At 36.3% G+C, this 22,940-nt stretch overlaps 1 protein-coding gene across 1 annotated transcript; it reads left to right on the forward strand.

The window, feature by feature from the left end:
• The first annotated feature begins 698 nt into the window (after positions 1–698).
• Positions 699–22,287, forward strand: SEC22B (SEC22 homolog B, vesicle trafficking protein). The gene is made up of 5 exons (XM_006190799.3): positions 699–927; positions 7,286–7,395; positions 9,965–10,125; positions 11,756–11,902; positions 15,273–22,287. Exons 1-5 carry the CDS (start codon positions 853–855, stop codon positions 15,425–15,427), a joined length of 648 nt encoding a protein of 215 aa, XP_006190861.1. The 5' UTR covers positions 699–852; the 3' UTR covers positions 15,428–22,287.
• Positions 22,288–22,940: the final 653 nt, after the last annotated feature.

Consider the following 22,940-nt stretch of genomic DNA (forward strand, 5'->3'; position numbering starts at 1 on the left):
CAAAGAAAAGGGAGATGGTAACACTTCCTCAAGTGGAATTGTCCAGAGGTTGCTCCAATAGAGAGCGAATGCACAGTAACTGAAAGTTTTGCAAGTCTGTCCCACTACCCATGATAGATACAGCAAAGATCCCAGCTTATGCAAGGGTAACTGATCTAGGTGGTGTCTGAAGTCCTGTACTTGGCCATTTATTCACACATACGATGAATATTTTTCACCAGAAACTATTCAACTATTATGCTGCGGATACAGCATAAACAAACAAGCACCCCCCCCCCCAAACACACACATATCCACACACAAACAGACAAACATTTCTGCCTAGAAATATACAAATCCAGAAAATATCCTGAATAGGATATATAATTTAGAAAGTTATATATATTATAATTATAAAATTAAATATGAAAATATATAGCCTGACTTTAGTTTTTTCACATACCCTTCATCTAAGTACCCATTAACTCTTATCCTCCTTCCCAGCCCTCTCCCCAAATTTAAGTATCAGAAACTAGAAAATTCTATTTCAGTTTGCGTGCCACGCCCCCTTGATTTTTTTATTCAAAGCTGGAAATCCAGAAAAGTGAGCGGAACCTTGAAAGTTTCTGAAGGTGGAAGGGGAGACGGCGGAACTAGTGTTTCAGTAGTTGTGGTTCTCGGTGGGAAGACAATTCTGGGGACCGGTAGTGGAGAGCTCTGGAGCTTGTTTCCGGCCACCTCAGCGGGAAGCGGAGACGCCAGCAGCTGGTCTTCGGGAGCTAAGGTAGAGGGCTAACTGTTGTCGCGGCGGAGCAAATCAAGGCTACACCTACGGCCGTCCGGGCCAGTGTTGGGTCTCTGTAGCCTGTGAAGATGGTGTTGCTCACGATGATCGCCCGAGTGGCGGACGGACTCCCATTGGCCGCCTCGATGCAGGAGGACGAACAGGTGAGCCGCTACATCTCCGCGACCCCAGGTTCCTGCTAGAGAGCTGTGTTTTTCGCACCGGATTCCGTCTTAGGACGCGGGAGACCCTTGCGGCCTCCTAGGCATTCCTGACCCCTGTAAAGTGTTTTTTTCTTTTTTGGCAGTGGAGAGACTTGCCTGTTATAAGAAAATTTACCCGAAGGCGGAGGTAGATTTTTGTGTTACCTGTTTCTCCTTAGAAAAATGCTCTGGAGAAGGGATAGGTTCCGGATTGTGATCATCCAGTATTATGCAATTCTTTAGGGACTTTGTTAAAATTCAGGATTTCTAATACTTTGCTGCTAATAAGGCTGACAGGTCCTGGGAAAAATCAGCTCCTAAATTCTTTTACTAACTCCTTTTACTGCAGCACCTGATCCTTGACCTAGCTTGCTGACATCTATTGAAAGTAGATTAGGTAATATTGCCACATATATGCACCAGTTTGAAGTTCAGTACAGCCCTTTCTTTCAAAGTTATGCCCAATTTCCACCCTCACTAAGCCTTACTAAAGTCCTATTTTTGGGACTGTGACTCCTGTGTTATATTCCTATGATGCTTTGTACCTTATTTTACCATTTTTCTTTGTCTTTCAATTAACTGAGTTTTCTAGCAGACAAATGACAAGTCTTAGTCATCTTTGTGTTTCCCAGAGCTTTTACAACAACAGCATAAAGCCGTGGAGATGCTGTGGGGAAATTTTCCTTGAAGGATATGTAGTTTCACTAAGAAATATTTTTCCCAGTGGGGCAGAAATCTGTTCAATTTTCCATCTATTGCTTTGAATTCCAATGTGGGCAAAGAATACAAAGTGGATTTGAAAGTCTGCTTAATATCAGTAGGCCCTTATTCTCTGCCTTGATACTTTATTGAAAAAATTAGTTGATATATTACTGTGTGTTTCCTAATTTAATTCCTAATTAGGTATCAGTCTACCAAGATGGGTTGCTTTAATTGACAAGGAAGGGTATTTTACACAGAAGTATTATTGTGATTGTAATTCCATAGTGATTTCCTTTAGGAATTTTGACTTTGAAAGATAAACTATTTCCTCAACTTTTAATATCTGCAAAAATATGAATCTGTGACTTATTTTTACTATTATAATAGTATACAGAACATTTATAGAGTGCCTACTACATACCAACCCCTGTGCTAAGCCTGTTAAATGCATGATTTCATTCAGTCTTCATACCAGCCATTATGATAGGTACTATTATTATCCCCACTTATAGATAAGGAAGCTCTGAAGCTAAGAGGATAGGTCTCTTGCTTAAAGTCACACAGCTAATAAGCAGCATAGCCGAATTTTCATCAGGCTCCCTCCCTGGCCATCTTTCTTCCTTCCTCCTTCCCTTCCTTCCTTCCTTCTAATAAATTGAAGTATAATTAACCTACAACCACTATGTTTGTTCCTGGTGCACAACATAGTGATTCTATATTTCTGTCATCAGGTTTTTTTTTAACTTCAGCACTGTTGACATTTTGGGATGGATAATTCTTGTGGGAAAACTGTCCTGTGCACTGTAGGATGTCTAGCAGTATCCCTGGCCTCTGCACCTAATATGCCAATACACTACCACTACCCATCCTCCAGTTGTGAAAGCCAAAAGTATTTCCTGACATTGCTGCATGTCATCCCGGGGGAGGGGGGACAAAACCACTCTTGGTTGAGAACCGCTGTTTTGGTTTAAAAATTTTTTTTTTAAATTGAGGTATAGCTGAGTCACAGTATTACATGTTTCTGGTACATTCACAATTTTTAAAAGTTATTACTCCATTTATAGTAATAATGAGTATATTCCCTGTGCTTATCCTTGTAGCTTATTTATTTTATACATAATAGTTTGTACTTCTTAATCCCCTACCCCTGTCTTGCCCCTCTTCCCTCCCCTCTCCCCACTGGTAACCACTAGTTTGTTCTTTTTAATCAATATCTGTCTGATTGTAGAGCCTTAGTACCTAACCACTACCCTTTACTGCCTTGTTCTAAGACAATTTAATAATTATTTACTTCTTAGGAGTCCAGAAGTAACTTTTTAAGAAATGGATATCTTTTATAGTTAAGTACCTTAATTGTCCAGGTTAAATAATTCAATGTATATTTTCAGTTATTTACACTGACAATAGATATCATATTTTAGGTAGGTACTAGATGGCTAGTCTCTGTACAAACTATCTTTTTACTGGGGATAAATAATTATTCAAATAATACAATAGAGAGTTAAAAAAAAAAGATACAGTGTATATTATGCACTGTTTCCCTCTGTGCTTTAACTAGAAATGTAGGCCTACAGCAGGCAGAAAGATGAACTTTTCTTTTCAGACCTGAACTCTCTGACTGATACTCTATTTCTTCCTTTCTGATATATTTCTCCTTTTGAGATGTTTGCAATTTCTTCATCTACCTTTCTGTTCTACCTCAAAATGAACCATTTTCTCTTCTCTTTCATTTTGCCCAGACTCTGGACTTGAAGAGGGTGTTAGATGTAACTGAATACACAGCAGGGAACTCCAAGAAGCAGATAGTCTCCTGTATGGTTAAACTGCCACACTTCCCAATCATTGAGGGTTGATTAATCACCTGACTGTTACTGCTTTTAGAGGAAAATGGTTGGTTCTTGGTGCCACTGGCCTTTGATCTGTTCAGTTCAACAGGGATTTAAAAATAAGAGCTTAGTTAAACATTTTTATAAAGGCAAAAGATGGCATTTGATACAACTACTTGTTCAGCAGTCATAGGTGACAGCAATAAAAAGTATTGTGGTTGTGTGGCAAATTACTACCATGTACCTCTTGCATTTTATATACAGAACCAAATCCTAAATATACTGTTGAATGACCTCAAATTAGTTTCAGAATTTGTGCAGACATTCACGTCCACTTCATTACTGGATTACTAACAGCTGTCTTTCCATTATACTGTGTACAGGTTTCATCAAGCCTGTTCTAGATGAAGTAGAAAACAGAATTAGGACATCTAATCTGACTATTTTTAGATAGGCTCGCTGACTGTGGGCTTTTTGTGACTGTAATCTTGAAAGCAAACCTTGGGTTTATCTGTAAAGCAGTGATTATATTGTTTTGTGAGATCTGGATCAGAGCTGCCATATGGTTTCTTGAGCATTTCCTATGAATTAGATTTCATATTAAATAGTTAAGATGTCACTTAGGTGGATCTACCTTCACTGAAGCAGTTTTCATTGCAGAGGTGGTATATCATGCCTAGGAGCAGGGGCTAGAGCTGGACTGCCTGGGTTCAAATCCTCCCCTCCCTTTATTGGCCCCAAGTCCTAATACTATAGGGGTGCAAATATGCAATAAATAGGAATGGATGAATGAATAATTTTTCCCATTATAAAATTAACTTGTGATTATTGTAGGAAATTCAGTAAAATGTATTCAAACAAAAGAACCAAAAAGTTAATGGTGATTATTACCTATAATCCTATAATCCCAATTTAAATTACATCCATTTGATGTATAGCCTTAATCTATGTGTGTGTGTAAAATTAAATAATAGGTAATACTGCAAGACTGTTCCACCTAATATTTTTCACTTAGTGAATAATAAATATCTTCTCATATCATTAAATATTATATAGCATCATTTTAATGGCTCTATAGTATTTCATTATATAAATAATAAGAATTTCTTTTTTATTTGCCATTTATTTAGCTAGTTGCTTTAAAGTGCTTACCTGCCTTTAGCTGTCAAAAAACATATTTAACATGTATGGTTGTGGTTATTTTACAAATACCAGTGTCTGAGTTCCACCTCTGAGACACTGGTTTAATTGATTTGGGATGGAGATTGAGCAGAAGTAGCTTTTTTAAGATTTCCAGGTGATTCTAGCGTGCGACCAAGGTGAAAGTCATTGATCTATGTTGGTATTACTTCTCGGCATTTTAGTAGCCTTTCCAACTTTATTTGCATCCCTTTTATCTACTGTTGTGGGATCAGATATCTTCAGAATGCCACATAATGGCACTGGTGAAGCAAATAGATTGACAAGTACCATTGAAATTTAGGAACATAGGATATTGTGCATTAGTTCACAGCATGTGATGGTATTCACTCTCCCTGACTGGCTGGCCAGTCATGAGGAAAACAATATATATAGCAATATTGTTTAGTATAATAGTGTTAATGTATATTATAATGTTAATTATTACAAAGCATTGTTAATATATAACTGTATATGTATACATGTTAATGTAGGAATATTTCTCAAGTGAACAGCCTTATAGCAAATCATTGCCATAAAAACAAACTACAAATTGATACCTCTAGTGTTTCTGTCTAACTCCCCTGGTTCACCTCATGCTTACTTCCTTATTTATGTTGAAATTTCCAGTTCACCATTTATCTATTTTATCTTATTTTTAAAATTTTGAGTTATAACTGACATATAACATTATGTTTGGTTCAGGTGTGCAACATAATAATTTGATATTGGTATATACTGTGAAGTGATCACCACAATGAGTTTAGTTACCCTTCGTCATGAGAAAAAAGTTATGAAAAATTTTGTTTTCTTCTAATGACATTTAAGATTTACTTTCCTAGGAACTTTCAAATATGCAATACAGTATTATTAACTATCCCCATGACTTGTTTTATAATTGGAAGTTTGTACTTTTTGACTCCCTTCACCTGTTTTGCCCACCACCTCACCCACTACCCCTCTGGCAATCACCAATCTCTTCTCTGTCTATGAGCTTGTTTTTTGGGCAGTATTCCATTCTTTTTAAATGGCTGAATAGTGTTCCATTGTGTATATACACCACATCTTCTTTATGCATTCATCTATTGAGGAACACTTAGGTTATTTCCATATCTTGGCTATTGTAAATAATGCTGCAGTGAACATGGGCATGCATATATCTTTTTAAATTAGTGTTTTCATTTTCTTTGGATAAATACCCACAAGTGGAATTCCTGGATCATGTGGTAATTCTATTTTTCATTTTTGAGGAACCTCCATACTGGTTTCCATAGTGGCTGCACCAATTTACATTCCTACCAACAGTGCACAAGGGTTCCCTCTTCTCCACGTTTTCACCAACACTTGTTATTTCTTGTCGTTTTGATGATAGCTGTTCTAACAGGGGTGAGGTGGTATTTCACTGTGCCTCTGATTTGCATTTCCAGTTCACTCTTTTAAATGCAGCTTAGAATACTGTACTTGTACATCTGTTTATCTTCCACTTAGACAATTTTATCATTGCTTCCTTGTTTTAACTCTGAGCTCAGTGGTTCACTATCTGGAATTTTAAGATTTCACTTTGTACTTTCTTATAGTTAGGCCTTAGGTCCAATCTCTGGGAGAACCTTGTATAAACACTTTTCTATTTAAACATTTGGTTATTAAATGTCTGCCAAGGATAGACTGTGTTAAGTCTTTCAATTCAAAATAAATAATCCAAAATAAAATAATTCTTTCCCATCACATGGCAAAGTTGTTTGTTTTCCCCAGTATGTGGATGAATAAATAATGTGTATTTGCTTCCCATTCTTCATGCATTTCTTTTCTGTTTGGATATAGTGAATTATTGAGGTATGATTTTCTCCTTTTGAAATGACATTGCTATTTTCCCCACTAGACTTTTCCCCCCTCTTTTAAAAAAATTTAAAAAATCATTTAGAAATTTTTCAGGAAAATATTGCCTGTAATTCTGTCATCTGAATATTACTATTTTCATTTTTTTTATGAACATATCCCTTGCTATCCAGACTTTTGCTTTCCAAACTTGGGAACCAATAGATTTATCTAGCAAAGTATATTTGACTTTTCATCTTTGTCCTTAATCTTGTTTATTTTTACTTAGTTACAGTTATAGGATTCATAATAATTTGTAGTCATAGGTGTACACATTTAGTTTGGCTTACATGCTCAATACTGTAATACTTTGTGGAAGATTTTGCTTGATATTTCAGCATAAAATTGAGATTCATCAGTCTGTTGTTCCCAGGATTTCCCCCTAAGTGTAGAACAGGTTGTGCAGTTCTGTACCAGTAACTACGCAAGGGAAATGGGTTAGGAGGAGGGCACTGACCTAATAGTGGGAAGAACACTGGATTGAAACAGTGCCTTAAATGTAGTTGGAGAATACACTTTTGCTTTATAGCAAATAACTAATGTGGTTTTGTCAAAAAACTAGGGATTTGGTCTTCTTTTTTCTCTAAAAGTAAGCCGTTTTTATTTTGTTAAAATGAATCTTATTAACCTATAAATGATTGACCTTATTCACATAATGTCCTCAAAATATGATACTTCTCACTAATTGATACTGCTTTTTTTGTGGAAATTTTTTAAATGGAAGTGTCTTCTTTCAGTCTGGCCGGGACCTTCAGCAGTACCAGAGTCAGGCTAAGCAACTCTTTAAAAAGTTGAATGAACAGTCCCCTACCAGATGCACCTTGGAAGCTGGTGCCATGACTTTTCAGTGAGTATAATCCTGATTTCTTTGTGATCATTTAAGCATGAAATACAGTAAATACAAATAACACCTGATAAGAATGGTAACTTTTTTTTTTTAAGTAAAGGTAATTTTAAAAATATAGTCTTTCCTTGAAAGCAACCTTCCTGGCTCTAATTCTGCAAAATTGAAATCTTGGTTTCTTTATTCAGTTTGCAAACAATAATTCAGCCTGTTATCCTGTGTCTAGTAAAAGCTGTACCCATCATGCAGTAATAGATAATTGTTGGTTTGGGGGCTTCTTGGAGCCAGACTCATGTATATTAGTAACCTTGCTCAAACATCTACTGACAGTATAACCTTGAACAACTCATATATGCTTCTCTAGGCCTCAGTTTCCTCTATGAAATAGGGAAAATAATTATAGTTTTGTGAGGATTATGAAGGAATTTGTGTATATCCCCGAACAACTTGCCTAGCACACAGAGAATAGTCAACAAGTATTAGTTATTATTCAGAAAAAAGAAAATTATAAAAGATAGTTTAAGAGCATCTAATCAGTGGATATAATGCATACAGCTGAGAGAGATTGAAGGGACTATTGTAGTTCAAATTATCTATAAATAATTGATGTTAAGTGTTTAATACATGTCCAGTTGAAGGTGCTAAAACAGGAAGGATTAAAAAAGAAAAGAGAGGACAAGACGATCAGAGGAAAATAAGAAAGGATAAGCTAAATAATCCTTACTATTTTAGGAACTCAGATACCAAGATAATACAGACCTGGGAGGAGCTGCTGTGTTTAATTTAAAAGGAAAAAAAAAAAAAAAAACCCTCTACATATCAAAAACAAGTATACAAAATCAAAATCAAACCAAAACCCTGGACTATTGGTTAAGAAAGTAGTGGATATTAAGTTTCATAAGCTATTTCAACATCAAAAAATATTAGAGGCATTTAGTTATATAGTATTTTTATCTCTACCATGGGTTGAGACAGAAGACCTAGGAAAGATCTCACGGAATTGAAGATATTTTCTTCTGCCAGTTTCTTCTAGGATTTTTTATAATCTCATCTCTTCCTTTATTTCCATCCAAGAGCTATTTATTAAAGATTTATTCTTTGCCAGGCGATGAATTAAGTCTTGCCTTTAATGTCCATAGCTTATCCTTTTATTAGCAGAGACAGACACATAAACAACTATACTATAATATGTTAGGGCAAGAAGTGCTGTATTGGGATATAAATGAAATACTTTAGGAGCAGAGAGAAGGAAGCAATAAATTCTTACTTATAGAGAGTAAGTTTGAGAAAAGGGGACAGAGGAGGGGAGAATACAGAGAAATTTCACAGAAAAATTAGAATTGAGCATATGAAAATGAACAAGGTTTCTCTAGGTACATAAAAGAATAGTATAGTTAGGAAAAAAACAGTATAAGCAGTAGATCATGAGGATGTGGAAGAACCTAGCTTGTTGGAGACAGCATGTCATTTGATGTGTTAGCGTACGTGATGGAGAGCGGCCTGCGGTTTTGGAGGGCTACACACACTATACCAGGGAGTATGATTTTATTCTATAGGTGTTAGGGAACTTCTAGAGTTTTTAAGCAGGGTAATATGGTCGTATTTACTTTTTAGGAATAAAGCTAATGGCTTAGAAGATGGTTGAGACTGAAGGCAAGGAGACCAGTTAATTTAGGTGCCCAAGCAAGAAATAGGATAGTAATATTATTAGTTTTATTTCAAGGGTCTGAGAGATCATATAATAGACTATAAACCATGCTCTGTGGGATCCTAAGATGTCTTGAGAGCCACATAGAAAGGACAGGCATGGGGGTATGTGTAATGCTCTGGGCCCTTAAACTGCTACTTAAATGAAAGAACTTCTCATTTTATTTGCTGTACTTACTGGTCTTCTGAATATAAGTTTGCTGGAATAAAGAATATTATGAATAAAAAGACATTTGAAAACCACGAAGTAGCCCAACCCCCTTCCTAAAATATCAGACATGTAGTCATATAGCCCCTTCCAGAGTGCCAGCGAGCTCAGTCTCCGAAGAGGAATCAGTTCTGTTACTGAATAGTTTCCAGTTGATAGAGTTCTCCTCCCCTGGAAATTAGGGAATATTATTAGTCCTGAGGTTGTTATTTTCTGTACCTAGTAAATACTGTGGCATTAACTTCCAACTTTTAAGTGTCCACAAAAATTTCCAGTTCCACTGTTTTTTTTTTAATAGCTGGAAGAAGTTTAAATATGTATGCACTTGTTTACCATACATAATCAAAGGGTGGATGGAGTCACAACTCCGAGCTTTCAAGAAAAAGTCTTAGGTGTTAACATATTTTAGTTGAAGAATTATGTAATGAAGAAACATGTCTGAATACTCCTTTTGGAATGTACTTCTAATAATGGGAAGATGTTTGCTTTCTGATTCCAATGATTTGTGGTTTGAAATTGACTTTCTGATTTAGTTAGCCTCAAAGGGTTTATGCCGGAATATTTTCAAAAGTTTGTATGGCACTGAGAGTCTGTTTCAAATTGTTGGAGGTATTGTTAATCTATAAATGACTTTTTCTTGCTTTTTTATTTCTTCAGCTACATTATTGAACAGGGGGTGTGTTATTTGGTTTTGTGTGAAGCTGCCTTCCCTAAGAAGTTGGCTTTTGCCTACCTAGAAGATTTGCATTCAGAGTTTGATGAACAGCATGGGAAGAAGGTGCCGACTGTGTCTAGACCCTATTCCTTTATTGAGTTTGGTAAGTTTTTGCTCCTCACCCCTTTGTCAAGGGATTAGATAATATGGAGAAGCTATTGATATAATTTTGACACCTTTTTTTCTGATGTTTACTTACTGAAGTTTTAGAGTCTGCCTCCTCTTGCATTCTGTGTCTTTTGTCCTTTTGAATGAATGAGGCTTCTTTCTCATAAGTAGTTTTCTTTGGTCTTTTGATCTTTTCCCCATAGAACTTGTTGCCCTTTGCTCTTTCTTGTTATTTGGTTTGGTTTTTCATTAGAGTAAAAACTGTACCTAAAGATCTACATTGACATGTCATAGCTGAGTTCTTTCCCCAACACAACCCCGCCCCCACTCCCCTCACCCCTCCTCACACACTCACAGTATGACTCATTTTATGGAGATCAGAATTTGGAAATCAGAAAGAATGGTGTTTTGTTTCTTTTAGTAGAACAAGATCCTCTAATTTTAAAAAAAGTACTAGAAGATATATGGTATTGTGGGATAACATTTGCTATCTGCAGAAGTAGTGAGCATGGGTGTCCATATTTGTACAAGAATTATAGAAAGGCTTATCACTGATCAGAGCAGGTAAATTATCTGATGGCAGTAGATCAAAGGAAATGTCGTGTAAGTAGAGGAAGTGAGAGCAAGTATGATTAGACTACATCATTGACATTTGTAGTTAAAAAAGAGATCGATTTTACTATCTCTGAATTTCTGAAGTGTTTCAAGTTTGCTAGATAAGACTTTCTTGCTTTTTAGAAATAAAGAAAATTTAGCAAAGCATTCCAGTGTTTCATAACTATAAACTCTCCAAGTGCTAATTTTTATAATGTCTGTTTTTTCAAGTTTTATTTTTGTAGACAATAGCAGTCCAGTAAATCCAAGGGAAAAACAAGACTGCTGTATTAGGGTCACCAGTAAATAGTTGATACACTCAAATTAGCTTAAAGGATTATATACAAAGCTATGAATGGGTTATAGGTGAACTGTAAGGTACAGTAACCTGAGACCAGTAACATGGTAATTGTTATCATCCTAGGCCTGAGTGGATAGAGAAAGGAGCAGTTTCTGGAACTGGGAAGGAGAAAGTGTATAGAGAAGGCTAACTTGAGAGGAACACTAACTTTTGGTGGAAGGATGCTGCCAGTCCAAGATGGCTTCTCAGGGAGGAGCTAGGGGAATAAATACTTTGACATCACTATCCACACTTCTTCTTCCCTACTCTTGGAGCTCCCCCATTGGCTGAACCTAACTGGAGCTAGAGTGCAAGGAACCCATTGATGCAGTCCATGTAGATCAGCTTCCCAAGGCAGAAAGCAGATGCAGAGGGTGAAGAGGAAGATCTAAAGAGGCAAATGAAGGGTATTCAGTACACATATCTTAGGATTTTTGCCATAAGTTGAAAATATAATCTTTAATGATCATTCTTTTTATAGTTTTGAGATACACAGATATTGGCAAAATATGAATGAAACTGTAGTTTTATAGTGGTATTTTGGGAAATTCCCTGTCACACTGATACTCATTCAAGAGCTTAGTTAATCATGGACAATTGCAGATTCAGGACTAAACTCAGAAGTTGCTCTTTCTTACTTCTTTGGATGGACATGAAAGAAGTTGTTAATGGTCACTTTTCATCATTCTAGATACATACATTCAGAAAACCAAGAAGCTCTACATTGACAGTCGTGCTCGGAGAAACCTAGGCTCCATCAACACTGAATTACAAGATGTGCAGAGGATCATGGTGGCCAATATTGAAGAAGTGTTACAGCGAGGAGAAGCACTCTCAGGTATCTAAAAGCAACACAAGTCTTGTGAAGAAGTGGTTCTTATTCCATAGGCAAGGACAGCTTATTTGGTGTACCTTTTATGCTGTCCGATTTCTATCTAGCACTGTTAAGAATTCATCTCTCAAAAATGGATTACATTACAAGCTTCCAATATGATATGTTTTTCCCTAGCATGGTTAGTTTTTTTTGAGTTGGAAGTTTAAAGTTTCGTTCCATATCAGAAGCAATTACTGTTTCCAAGATGTTTACAAAATTAGACAAATATTTACAGAAACACATAAGTTAAGGGAAAGGAAAAGAAGAATGAAAGGAAATTGTCAAAGATTTATTGCATTGGTATCCTGAGTAGCCACTTTGGGAGACTACTGCTGCCAGATCAAACATTATAAAAAGCCTTTTTCATCAAGGCATTCCTGTGCTGAAAAAATTTTTAAACCTGTGGCTTCAAGATAAGATCTAGTCTGGTCTCAGCTTACTTTTCATTCATTCAGTCATTATTAATTAAATACTTGCAATGTGCAAGGCCCTGTGTTCTCTGTAATGAAAGATAAGGAGATTGCAAACATTTCTCAGTCTCCTTAGTTCACAAACATTCTGCCTCAGCCAGGTCAGCTTCCTCAACCTCCTGGACCTGTTCTTTAAGATCTAGATAAGAACTGCCTCTTCAAAGAAGCCTTTCCTGGTCCTTATAGCCCACAAAGCATTAGTCTCTTTTGTCCTTCAAATTCTTAAAGCACTTACCTACACAGTGTTTTTTAGCACATAATGGTGTGTGTATGTGTACTTACTTACCTAATTTACCATATATATATATATATTCATACACCTAGTATTTAAATGTTACCTAAGTGTTTAATGTGGACATGTACCCTTTGAAGGTAGTATTTATGTGTTTCATATCTATTTCATGTATTTCTTTTATTTCTCTCAGTAATAATCACAAGTAGATGCCTTAATGTGTATTTCTTGAATTCAGCCTTGTTACATATTCAAGAATAAATGAGTTTTCCTTTATTATGAATTGCAGATTTTAACCTTTATGTTAGTAGTCAGCAGTTGTCCCAGCATATAGCTTCACACTCTTTAAACACCAAATTTGGGTGAGTGAGTCTATGTAAATTTTCATTATAACACATTCAAAAGTTCTACCTGGGATAAAAAACTAATTTATAGACAGTATAAGGGAACAGACATCAATTGAACACTTGCTTTGTGCTAGACAGTATGGCAGGGGGACTTTACATGTATCTTATTTATTCGTTAGAGTAATTGCACTTGAGAGTAAGTATCAAACTGGTTTTACAGATAAAGAAGCAAAGACTCAGGAAAGTTAAGTAGCTTTACTAAAAGTTACAGTGTTAGTACCTGGCAGAATTTGTTGGCCTATGGAGTTCTTATCTATGTTCAGTGAATGATAGTTCTAAATCATTATATAAATATGTAGACAATAAGAGCTATAAAAATGTAGATGGAAGTAGATAAATGTGAAGTGAATAGGAAAGATTTCTTGAATTTTGACAGATCAGGAAGGAGTGAAGTGGGTGTTTTCAGAAGAAGATGAAGCATATCTGAACAGAGCACATGTGGAGGACAGTGAAAAGACTAGCCCACCTCAAGAAATGTTTTCTTCCCCTTAACCTTCTTCATGATAAGAATCCATCTTTTATGCTTTCTTCTCTTTGTAAGTTTTAAAGTTTTAGAGCTAGTCTACTTTGGATTTAAGACCCAAGAGTAATTCCTATGGGTTCTTCCCGCATGATCAAATTATGCCCTGTTTACTGCCTAAATATACCTGTTTCTTTTAAGCTGTAGGTTACCCTTCTAGACAGAGATACAGAGATCATGTATGTTTGGGTGGTAATTGTATCCTCTAGCACTTCTCATGGTGCTTATAACATAAATAGTTGCTAAACGACTTCTCCAAGCAATAGCTTTAGCTTTATGATACAGTGTGTTTCCAAATGTTCCTGTGTAAAAGGAATTCTTGTAACTATTACTTACTTTCATATGACCTAATATTTGTTCCTCTGCCCAGTTATTCTTGACAGATTTAGATTCATTTAGCAAATATTTATTTATTATGCGCTGGCTGTATGCCAGATCCTGTTCTAGATGCTGAGGATGTAGTAATAAACACAATAGTAGCTAGAAACCTCTGTCTGATGGATTATACTTTCTGGTGGACTGACTAGAAAGATTCTGTGCAGCACTGTTATGGTTATTTCTCATCCCTTAACTGTTTTCTTTCATGACTAGATAGGTGCTTTTCCTACAGGACAAGTTGCTAATTTGGAAGTGGCTGTCATGCCTGTGTTATTAAGTAATGCCACATTTCTCAATCAAAACCAGTCTCTATTAAGCAACTCCAAATATTCCAAAAGCATTCTCCAAGGAAGAACAAATTCAGATTGCAAAATAGTTTTTCAAAACTTTAAAGTAAAAGGTTCGATTAGAATTTACTTATGCGAAACTGAGTTTGTTTTTATTATTAAAAATATGCCATTTATTTTAGTCCAGTCTAGCGTGTGTCTATCTGGCTATCAGTTAACAATAAAAGAAGATAATGACATTACAGATGTCCTTATAGAAAAAGAAAATTTACAGAAGATTTTAGAAAGTTTCATTTAGTAAATACTGGTGGGTTTCTAGCACCTGTGTTTGTATTTTAGTTATGATACAACTTTCCTATGTTGAAGTGTAATTTCTGATAGCTTTATCTTCATAATCATAGTCTTTACTGTGAGGGAAATCTTGGAAATTTGGTAGCAGTCACCACTGAGATATAGCTTAACAGTCAGTGTCTGGTTCAATCAATTTTCTGATTACCTGCATCTTTTATCTTACATGGATTATCATTTGTCAAAATATGAGAGAATATGAATTAGACCATTAAAAGATTATGAAGATGGTAATTGTTAGCTAACATTTATCAAATGTGTACCATATGCAGGCATTATGCTCATGTACCTATAATTCTATGATACAGTTACTGTTATTAGATTATCCCCACTTCATAGACAAAGAAGCTGGGTCTTAGAGAGGCTGAGTTGACCAATGTCACATGAGTGGTGCAGCTGAGATTTGAACCAAAGAGGCCAGAGCCTGCACTCCTAACCACCTCACTATACAGCCTCAAGAATGTGAACATAAGTTGATCTGATAATTTTAAAATGCACTGTAGATTTTACAGTGCTTTAGCATCATGAGTTAATCAGTATATGCAACCTTAACCTTAAAATAAAAATGATAATTTAAGCTTAATGGTTGTTTGAAATAGTGCCACTCATTTTGGTTATTTTTATATCTTTAATACATTTGATAAAATACTTTCAGGGACTGATTAATGTTTTCCTTTTTTCCTCTTTGACAGCTTTGGATTCGAAGGCTAACAATTTGTCCAGTCTGTCTAAGAAATACCGCCAGGATGCGAAGTACTTGAACATGCGTTCCACTTACGCCAAGCTTGCAGCAGTAGCTGTATTTTTCATCATGTTAATAGTGTATGTGCGATTCTGGTGGCTGTGAAGTAGTGAATCCAGCCGTGGGCAAGAAACTAGAACCCAGCGGGTGTATGTTTTCAGGAAGCTGAGCTCACAGAGATGTGTATTAGAATCCAAATGGAACTTCTGCCTCTAAAGACCTTGCAAGAAAAGACATGTCCTGAAAATGATTGATTACACCTCACTTAATGAAGCTTAAACCTAGGTAGAAAGTCTCTTTTGGGGGCAGAGGCTTTCTCTGGGTGCTAAGCCATATATGTTAGGGAACAGTAGACTGTTTATTTTGCTTTTTCCCCTTGCAGTGTTTTACATTTTTAAAACAGCACTGACTGGGGCATTCTCATTCTCTGTGGAGCCGTCAGTGAGATTTGGCTTAACCAACCTGTGCTAGCAACGGTCTGAAACCCCTTCAGAGAGGGCAGCCCTTCGGAAAGTTTTTTGACTCTATCTAATCAACATTCCTTTTGTTGGTGACATTTGTGATTTTCAGGAATCTGAGTTGTTGATGGCTTTGTAAACAAGACTCCAGTATGTGAAGGTTAATTGCTGTGCTGCAAGATCCTGTCTGTTGGCCCCTGTAGGAAGTTAACCTTTGTCGTTTCCCTTTTAAGACATTTTGCTTATTGCACAATTGCTTTAGGGTTATATGAATTATATTAAGATGCCTTGAGATTATATTATAGCACTCCTTGATTAAGAAGCTAAGATGTTTTCTGTCATTTACTCCTTAAAAGACTTAAAATTGGTTTGGGACTTTCTTAATTTTGTTTTTCAGCATCTGGTTTATATTAATGTAAGAGTGAGTATACCATACAGATAGCCAGAGACCCCTGACTTCGAGAAAAGAAAGGCCAGCTCATAACTGCAGCTTTGTCCTGCCCCTTTCTCACTTTCTCTACTGTGACCTTCCCCACTCTCTTCCTTCTGCTCCAGTTTGCTAACATTTTTTGAATTCCTCTGTGCCCAGTAGTTTCATGTCCCATAAGTATCCTCTCAGGATATTCTCAAATTTCAAAATGGAAAATGTTCAACTGCATAGTTAATTAAATTTAAATTTTTGCAGAGCAACTACTCAAACCACTAAAATACATTTATCTGAGAAAGTGAGAGCACCTCATACTTGCTTCAGTTATGGAAATTCTCTGAGGATATTCTAGAGATTGGTAACTCATTTACAGTAAATTCTCTTTGCAAATGAAAGTACCTATGATTTTTCCCCTCTTTGCTCAGGGATGATGGGGATTTCCTTTTACCTTTTGAGGTAGAATTTTTTTAAATGGGGAGACTAGGCCTTTTAAATATTGTCACAAGGGTCTATGATATAACCTAAAAATCCTACACATACTGCAAATATTTCTTTAAATTGTACAGGAAATTGAGCCAACTTCTTACTTCTTGAAATCTTTGGAAAGAACTTTAATCAGTAGGCGGTTTTATAATTCAGGATCATCAAAGCTACTGTTCTGATTCCTGACAGAGAGAAAAAAATCTTATTTCCTTACAGCAAGGCAAGGAGAAATGCTTATTTTATTCCTGATAATTTACAGAAGTAGAATAAAAATTTTTTCCTTTCCATTCTAGAACTATGTCTGCCAATTGGAGTATTGTGCATGAAATAAGAAGTTACTTTTTATAGCGAATAAGTGCTTTTAAGTCCCTAAAAGGCTTGTCCCTAACTAATGATGCTGGTCATAAAAGCCTTTGAAAGACTGCAAACCTAAGTAGCTGGTACCATAGCATTTGGTACTTTTAGAGGAGTGAAGACTGGCAGCTCATTGTTGAGAGTTGCATGCTGCAACCAAGTGGTCAGCAATGAAATAAACACTTATAGAATGTTCCCTTCAATGTGAAGTTTTGTTATCTAGTTAATTTACATGCACATATTCTTCTCAGTACATTTCTACCTAAACTTGGTTAATTAAGAAATGAGATGGGAGTGGGGGATGATAAAGGGCTAAGAAAGTAGTTTAAGATTATGATGGTAGAAAATGAGAGAACAAGACTGTCATAATATGGCTCCTACTTCTTTTATTAGAGGGAGAGAAGACCTGACTGGATGGAATATATCAGCAACCAGATAAGCATCTAAAATACAATGTGATAAATACCATTCAGGGTTATCGGGGGCACATTAAGAAAGGACACCTAATTTACTTGTGGGAAGAAGTGTGGTCAGAGAAGGAGAATGGGATATTCCAGACAGAATCAATGGCTTGTGCAGTCATAGGTTAAAAGAGTGAGGCACATTTGAAGGATTGTAATTAGCTTGATTCCACTTAACTCATGGGGTAAGTGTAGGCAACTGAGACTTGAGGAAGAAGAACTAGACTGCTACAATGTTGTGCAAGTCATTCAGACTACACTAACATCAGTGGCAAGAGATGGCATCAGATTTATGGTTCCACATGATCATTCTGGCCATAGTGTAAAAGATACGTTAGAGAGGGATAAACCTGTAAGTGGGGAGATGAAACTAAGGAGCCATCACAGGTAGAGGGAGACATGGAAGACAGGTTTCAAGTGATTTGCAAGAAAGCAGTGATTCCAGATACCAAATATCTCATGTTTACATAATGCTTTCTTTGTCAGGAGTGCATCTTAATTCTCACATTGACATTTTGAAGTCCTGTTCACACCATGTGAATGAAGAAACTACTGCTCTTAGGCTCAGAAGAGTTAAGTGATTTATCCAAAGTTGCAGAGCTAGAAAGTAATGGAACTAAGATTTGAACCTAGGCAGTCTGGCTCCAGCATCTGTGTTTTTTTTCACTATACTGTACCACTAAGAGGTCAAATAAAATAAGTATCACAAAACGTATTTTAAATTTAACAATTAGAATAATTCCAGAGAAGTGGGGACACAAGTCAGATTGCAGTGGCTTGAGTGTGAACCATTAGGAAGTAAAGATGTGAAACTACTCTTATAAGTAGCTTTTTCGGTCGTGACACTGACCTTCATAACGTTTTAATTAAGAAACCTCACAAATGTTAACATAGCAACATTTGGCACATTGTACGTACATCTGTTCATTTAAATGCCTAGCGGCGGTCCCTAAGCTTTTTGGGAAACCTTTGAAAAATCTGATGAAAGGTATGTGCCTTTACCCTAGAACAGTGTTCGTGTGTGCATGCATACCAAGTATCACATACTGTGTTGGGGTTTTCAAGAACTCCACAAAGCCTGTTCATGACCTGGTGGTTATGATCCCCTAGCTAAGAACTCCAGATATATAGGATGTGGAACTCAAAGGTAAGAATTCAGAAGCCTTGAAAACTGTCCAGCTGTGGTGAATTGGAAAAATTCTACAGATTTAACTAATTTTGTGGAAGAGGTGCATCCTTCAAAAAGTGAAAATTTTTTTCTATCAAATACTTTTGGGCCTGGTTTTACAGAAAGAAAAAATTGGTCTAGTTCCTCAAAATCAAATTTAAGGATCTTAAAGTTTTTACTTTCTATTTTTATCAGGAGGAAGTCTTGCAAACGCAAGTTAAGAGGGCAAATGGATAATCATTGCTGCACACGCAGTATTTAATAATACATGTATAAATAAAACATTTCATAATTTAAATTCCCATCTTATTGGGAACTTTCATGAGGCTTTTGGTTAGTGTATTTAGCAGAACTGAGAGCCCCATCTAGTTGTCCTTTCAGTCAACTCAGCATAAAGGCAAAGAGCTGTGGTTGTAAAGATGTTACTATTAATTGCACATTAACCATTTGGACCAAATAGCTTGTACTTTAAGATCCCCTAAGAAAATTTGTAGCATGTGTGACACAGGTTAGGATAGAATGGGCAAACTGAGTCTCACATTCTATTCTTAATCATTACAGACAGGGTTGACCCAACAGTACAAAACTATCTTGAGCAATTTAACCACTCCGTTCTAATAAAAGTTTATTTCAAGTGCTATGACTGAATCCATTTTTTAGTTTAGAAAAATTGTTGGAAATTTGACTTCCATATACTAATCAAGACTGGACTAATTTTTTTCTCCCATAACCTTCATTAATTGAGTGTGTGTATTAGACGTTTTATATGTATTGTTAGAGTCCTCATAACTTTTCCCAGCTTTCCCAAGGTCACATAGCAAGTTGAAGTATTTAGGTTCAAATCCAGGACTGTTAGACACCTACACATACTGTTTATTCCTAAATTATGGTGTAGATGTGTTTGTCTTAAGCACTGACATTTCACTTTGTCCTATCAAGTTATTAGTTTGCTTTTTTTTATTTTTGGAGAAATTAGTTTTTCAAAACAATTTCATTTTATTATTACTCTTTTTAATTTACTTCTCTGTCATTTCTCCCTGTATTCATTTTTTAATACTTTTTGCTCTTGAGTTCTTGTTTGCCTTTTCTAATTCTTGGTTTGTAATCTTATTTTATTTGCTCCTTTTATATTTGATCTCAATGTTAATTCAACATTTTTCTACAACTGATTCACTTAAGGTTTAACAAAATGATTTTTAAAAATAAATCTCTCCCTTTCCCTATGTCCTTTTGCCCATTCTCTCCCTGTCCCCACTTTTCCCCACACTTCTTTTATCGCTTTCCTTTTTACTTAATTTCTCTAGATGCTTTTTTACTTGCTTTAATATAATGCTACAGCTTTGCTTCTGTAAGCTAGAGAGAGCCTTAAAATCAACTGTTATATTTACTCATTATTTTTAGATCTTAATTTATCTTACCTTCTATTGATTTTATAATATACTCTAATCTCTTATCAGTCAATGCAGATATGCCCCTGCTTTAAGGAGTCCTTTTAGAAAATATTTCAAGCATTGCAAGAAGTTTTTAAGAACAAGCTCCTCTAGTATGTCTTCTATATTCAGGGCTTCAGTTATCACTTGTATTACTGAAAGCTCCAAATATACCTGTCTATCCTCAAACTTGAGGTCCAGACCAATTTTTTTGCTGCTTGTTAGATATCTGTGTTTGAATATCCTGTAAATATTTCAGTGCACCCAAAACATCTTATTATCTTCATTCCATTACCCTCAGAGGTAGAACCTAAAAAGTTCCTAATTCTAGACATCACTTGCCATGGCTTCTTTACCTGAGCTACAAGTCATGGATTGCTTTTTTTTTTTTTTTTTGAACAGAGGGTCCTGGGGATTGAATCCAGGACTGTTGCATGCTAGGCATGCACCCTACCACTGAGCTAGTGCCCTCCCCATCATGAATTGCAATTTGATTTCTGTTTTTTTCCTCGCATCTCTCAACATAGTGTTTATTCCTAAATTATGATGTGGATGTGTTTGTCTTAAGCACTGACATTTCATTAACTTTGAGTTGGACTCTTGCAGTACCCTTACTAATTTCCTTAACACATGTTCCTCTTTTAACCCAGTACTACTGCCATTTTTTGTTTGCTTGTTTTGTGGGGGGAGGTAATTAGTTTTATTTATTTACTTATTTTAATGGAGGTAGTGGGGATTGAACCCAGGACCTCATGCATGCTAAGCACACACTATCACTAAGCTGTGCCCTCCCCACTTACTACCATTTTAATACCAAAAATTTTCTTTAATCACACACCCATTTCCTACAGAATAAAAGGTCACATGTCTGCCTTCCACAGTCTGACCATGTTGTGTCATTCCAGACTCATCTGCTACTCCCCAGCACCTCTTTTGTTTCAGCCACACCAAATTCTCTTGCCTTGTCTAACCAGTCAAGTGGCCTCTTTACCTTCAGCCTTGCTTGTCTCATTGGTGCTTTCTCTCCAGAACATTTTTTCTGTGTGTATCTTACCCCTTTCCTTTTTGTTTTCAACCCAAGGTTCTGCTCATCTTTCAAAGACCCAGCTCTAACACCTCCTTTGTAAAGCCTTTCTACCATTCTCACATCCTCCTTCCTATCAACCTGGGAGAGGTTGTGGTTTCATCCTCCCATAGCAACGTGCCAGATTTCTAGCACAGAACCTGCCAATTTAAAATAGCAGTCGGTGTATACTTGTCTCCTGGGCTATACTGTGTGAGGTCCTTAAGGTAGAGACCAATTGATACTCACGTGTCTTTGAATCCTTGGCACTCAGTACAATGGCTGACTTGTTGGAGGTACTCAGCAAATAATTGCAGAATGAGGACATTGAATTAGAAAAATGTATGTACAAGCTTTCTGGAACTGGGCTGTTCTTTAAGTCATGGATATACATGTAATTTGAATGAAAGAAGCAAACAAAGTGGGGTAGAATGGTATAGGCCTAATAAGGGAGTTGGAAAGGAAAGAGGCATATTAAAAAGAAGTCAGAACAAAAGAAAGGCACCACCAGAAGTTTCTGTCTATATATAGCGAACACACTGGGGAAGAAGAGGAAAGAGGACAATAGCAAATGAAATTGGTTCCCTAGGGCAGAAACAATTGAAAGGTACAATGGTGAAGAGGGAGAGGAAATTAAAGCATGGAGTCCAATTAGACTTGAAGAGAAGGCAAAAGAGTCAGACTGGCAGATCTCAGTCTGGAAATTTTCAGTAGACCACAGAGCCTATGGTTGCTTTTATGTTGTGTGGATAATATTAAATGAGCTTTTCATGTCACATAACTCTTTACCGATTTGTCATTTGAAAAGGTGACTCCAGTTCAGGGATAAATACCTTGACCAATATGCCATATAAAGTGCGACATGTTTTACCATGCTAAAGTTAAGAAACTGGTTTAAGGGTTAGTTTTGACCAACTGATGGCAGTTTGCATCTGCCAGACTTCTAAGGGTTCCTTTGCAAATGGTGTTGGTGGGCAATGAAGTTTTTTGAATTGGGCCGCAGGGGGAGGTAGTAAGGACTGGAGATCATATCTTTTTGTATGCCTTTGTCCATTTGCATTGATATTCTGAGTGTGTTTTTGCACACTCAACTCTAGAATAAAAGTAACTTGACTTGCAAATTGGCTTTTCTTGATTTTTTCCATCTTTATACTCTACTTTCCCATCTTTCTCAAACTCCATTTTGCCCAGAGGCAGAGCTGGGACTTAGTATTACAAAACGTTGCTTGCTAAAGCTTCTTTAAAAAGAAAAAAGACACTAAAGAACTTTCAAACAAAAGTTTAAGAAGTTCTGCTATAGCCCATCCACTTGCTGGTGGTATTTACATAGATATATTTCTTTTTTTGTTGTTTTTGCTACAATAACTGTAGCCTTGCTAGAATCATATACAAAGCAGCATATTTATTTTTGTTAATTAGGTGAACACTAATATAATGTAAAATTGCTGAACGATAGAGATTTACATGAAACTGCAACAGAGACAAATTACATCACACGCAGCAGTGGTCTGTGGAGCTGAAAGCGTAGAAAATACTAAGCCAGGAGTCAGGAGACTTGGCTTCTGACCACCTCACCGCCCTGCAGCTGTAGGGCTTTGGGTAAATTCTTTTCCCAAAGAGGCACCATGTACCTTAGTTTCCCACAGTTGAAAAATGGGAATGATATCTGCTCTTGGACTATTTGAGTATAAAAGGAGGTAAAAATGCAGTAATGGTTTTCAGGGCTTTATAAACTGTGAGGCCACCTAAAAATCCTACACTTTATCACTATTAT

This window comes from Camelus ferus, chromosome 9 (genome assembly GCF_009834535.1).
Source record: "Camelus ferus isolate YT-003-E chromosome 9, BCGSAC_Cfer_1.0, whole genome shotgun sequence".
Taxonomy (NCBI): domain Eukaryota; kingdom Metazoa; phylum Chordata; class Mammalia; order Artiodactyla; family Camelidae; genus Camelus; species Camelus ferus.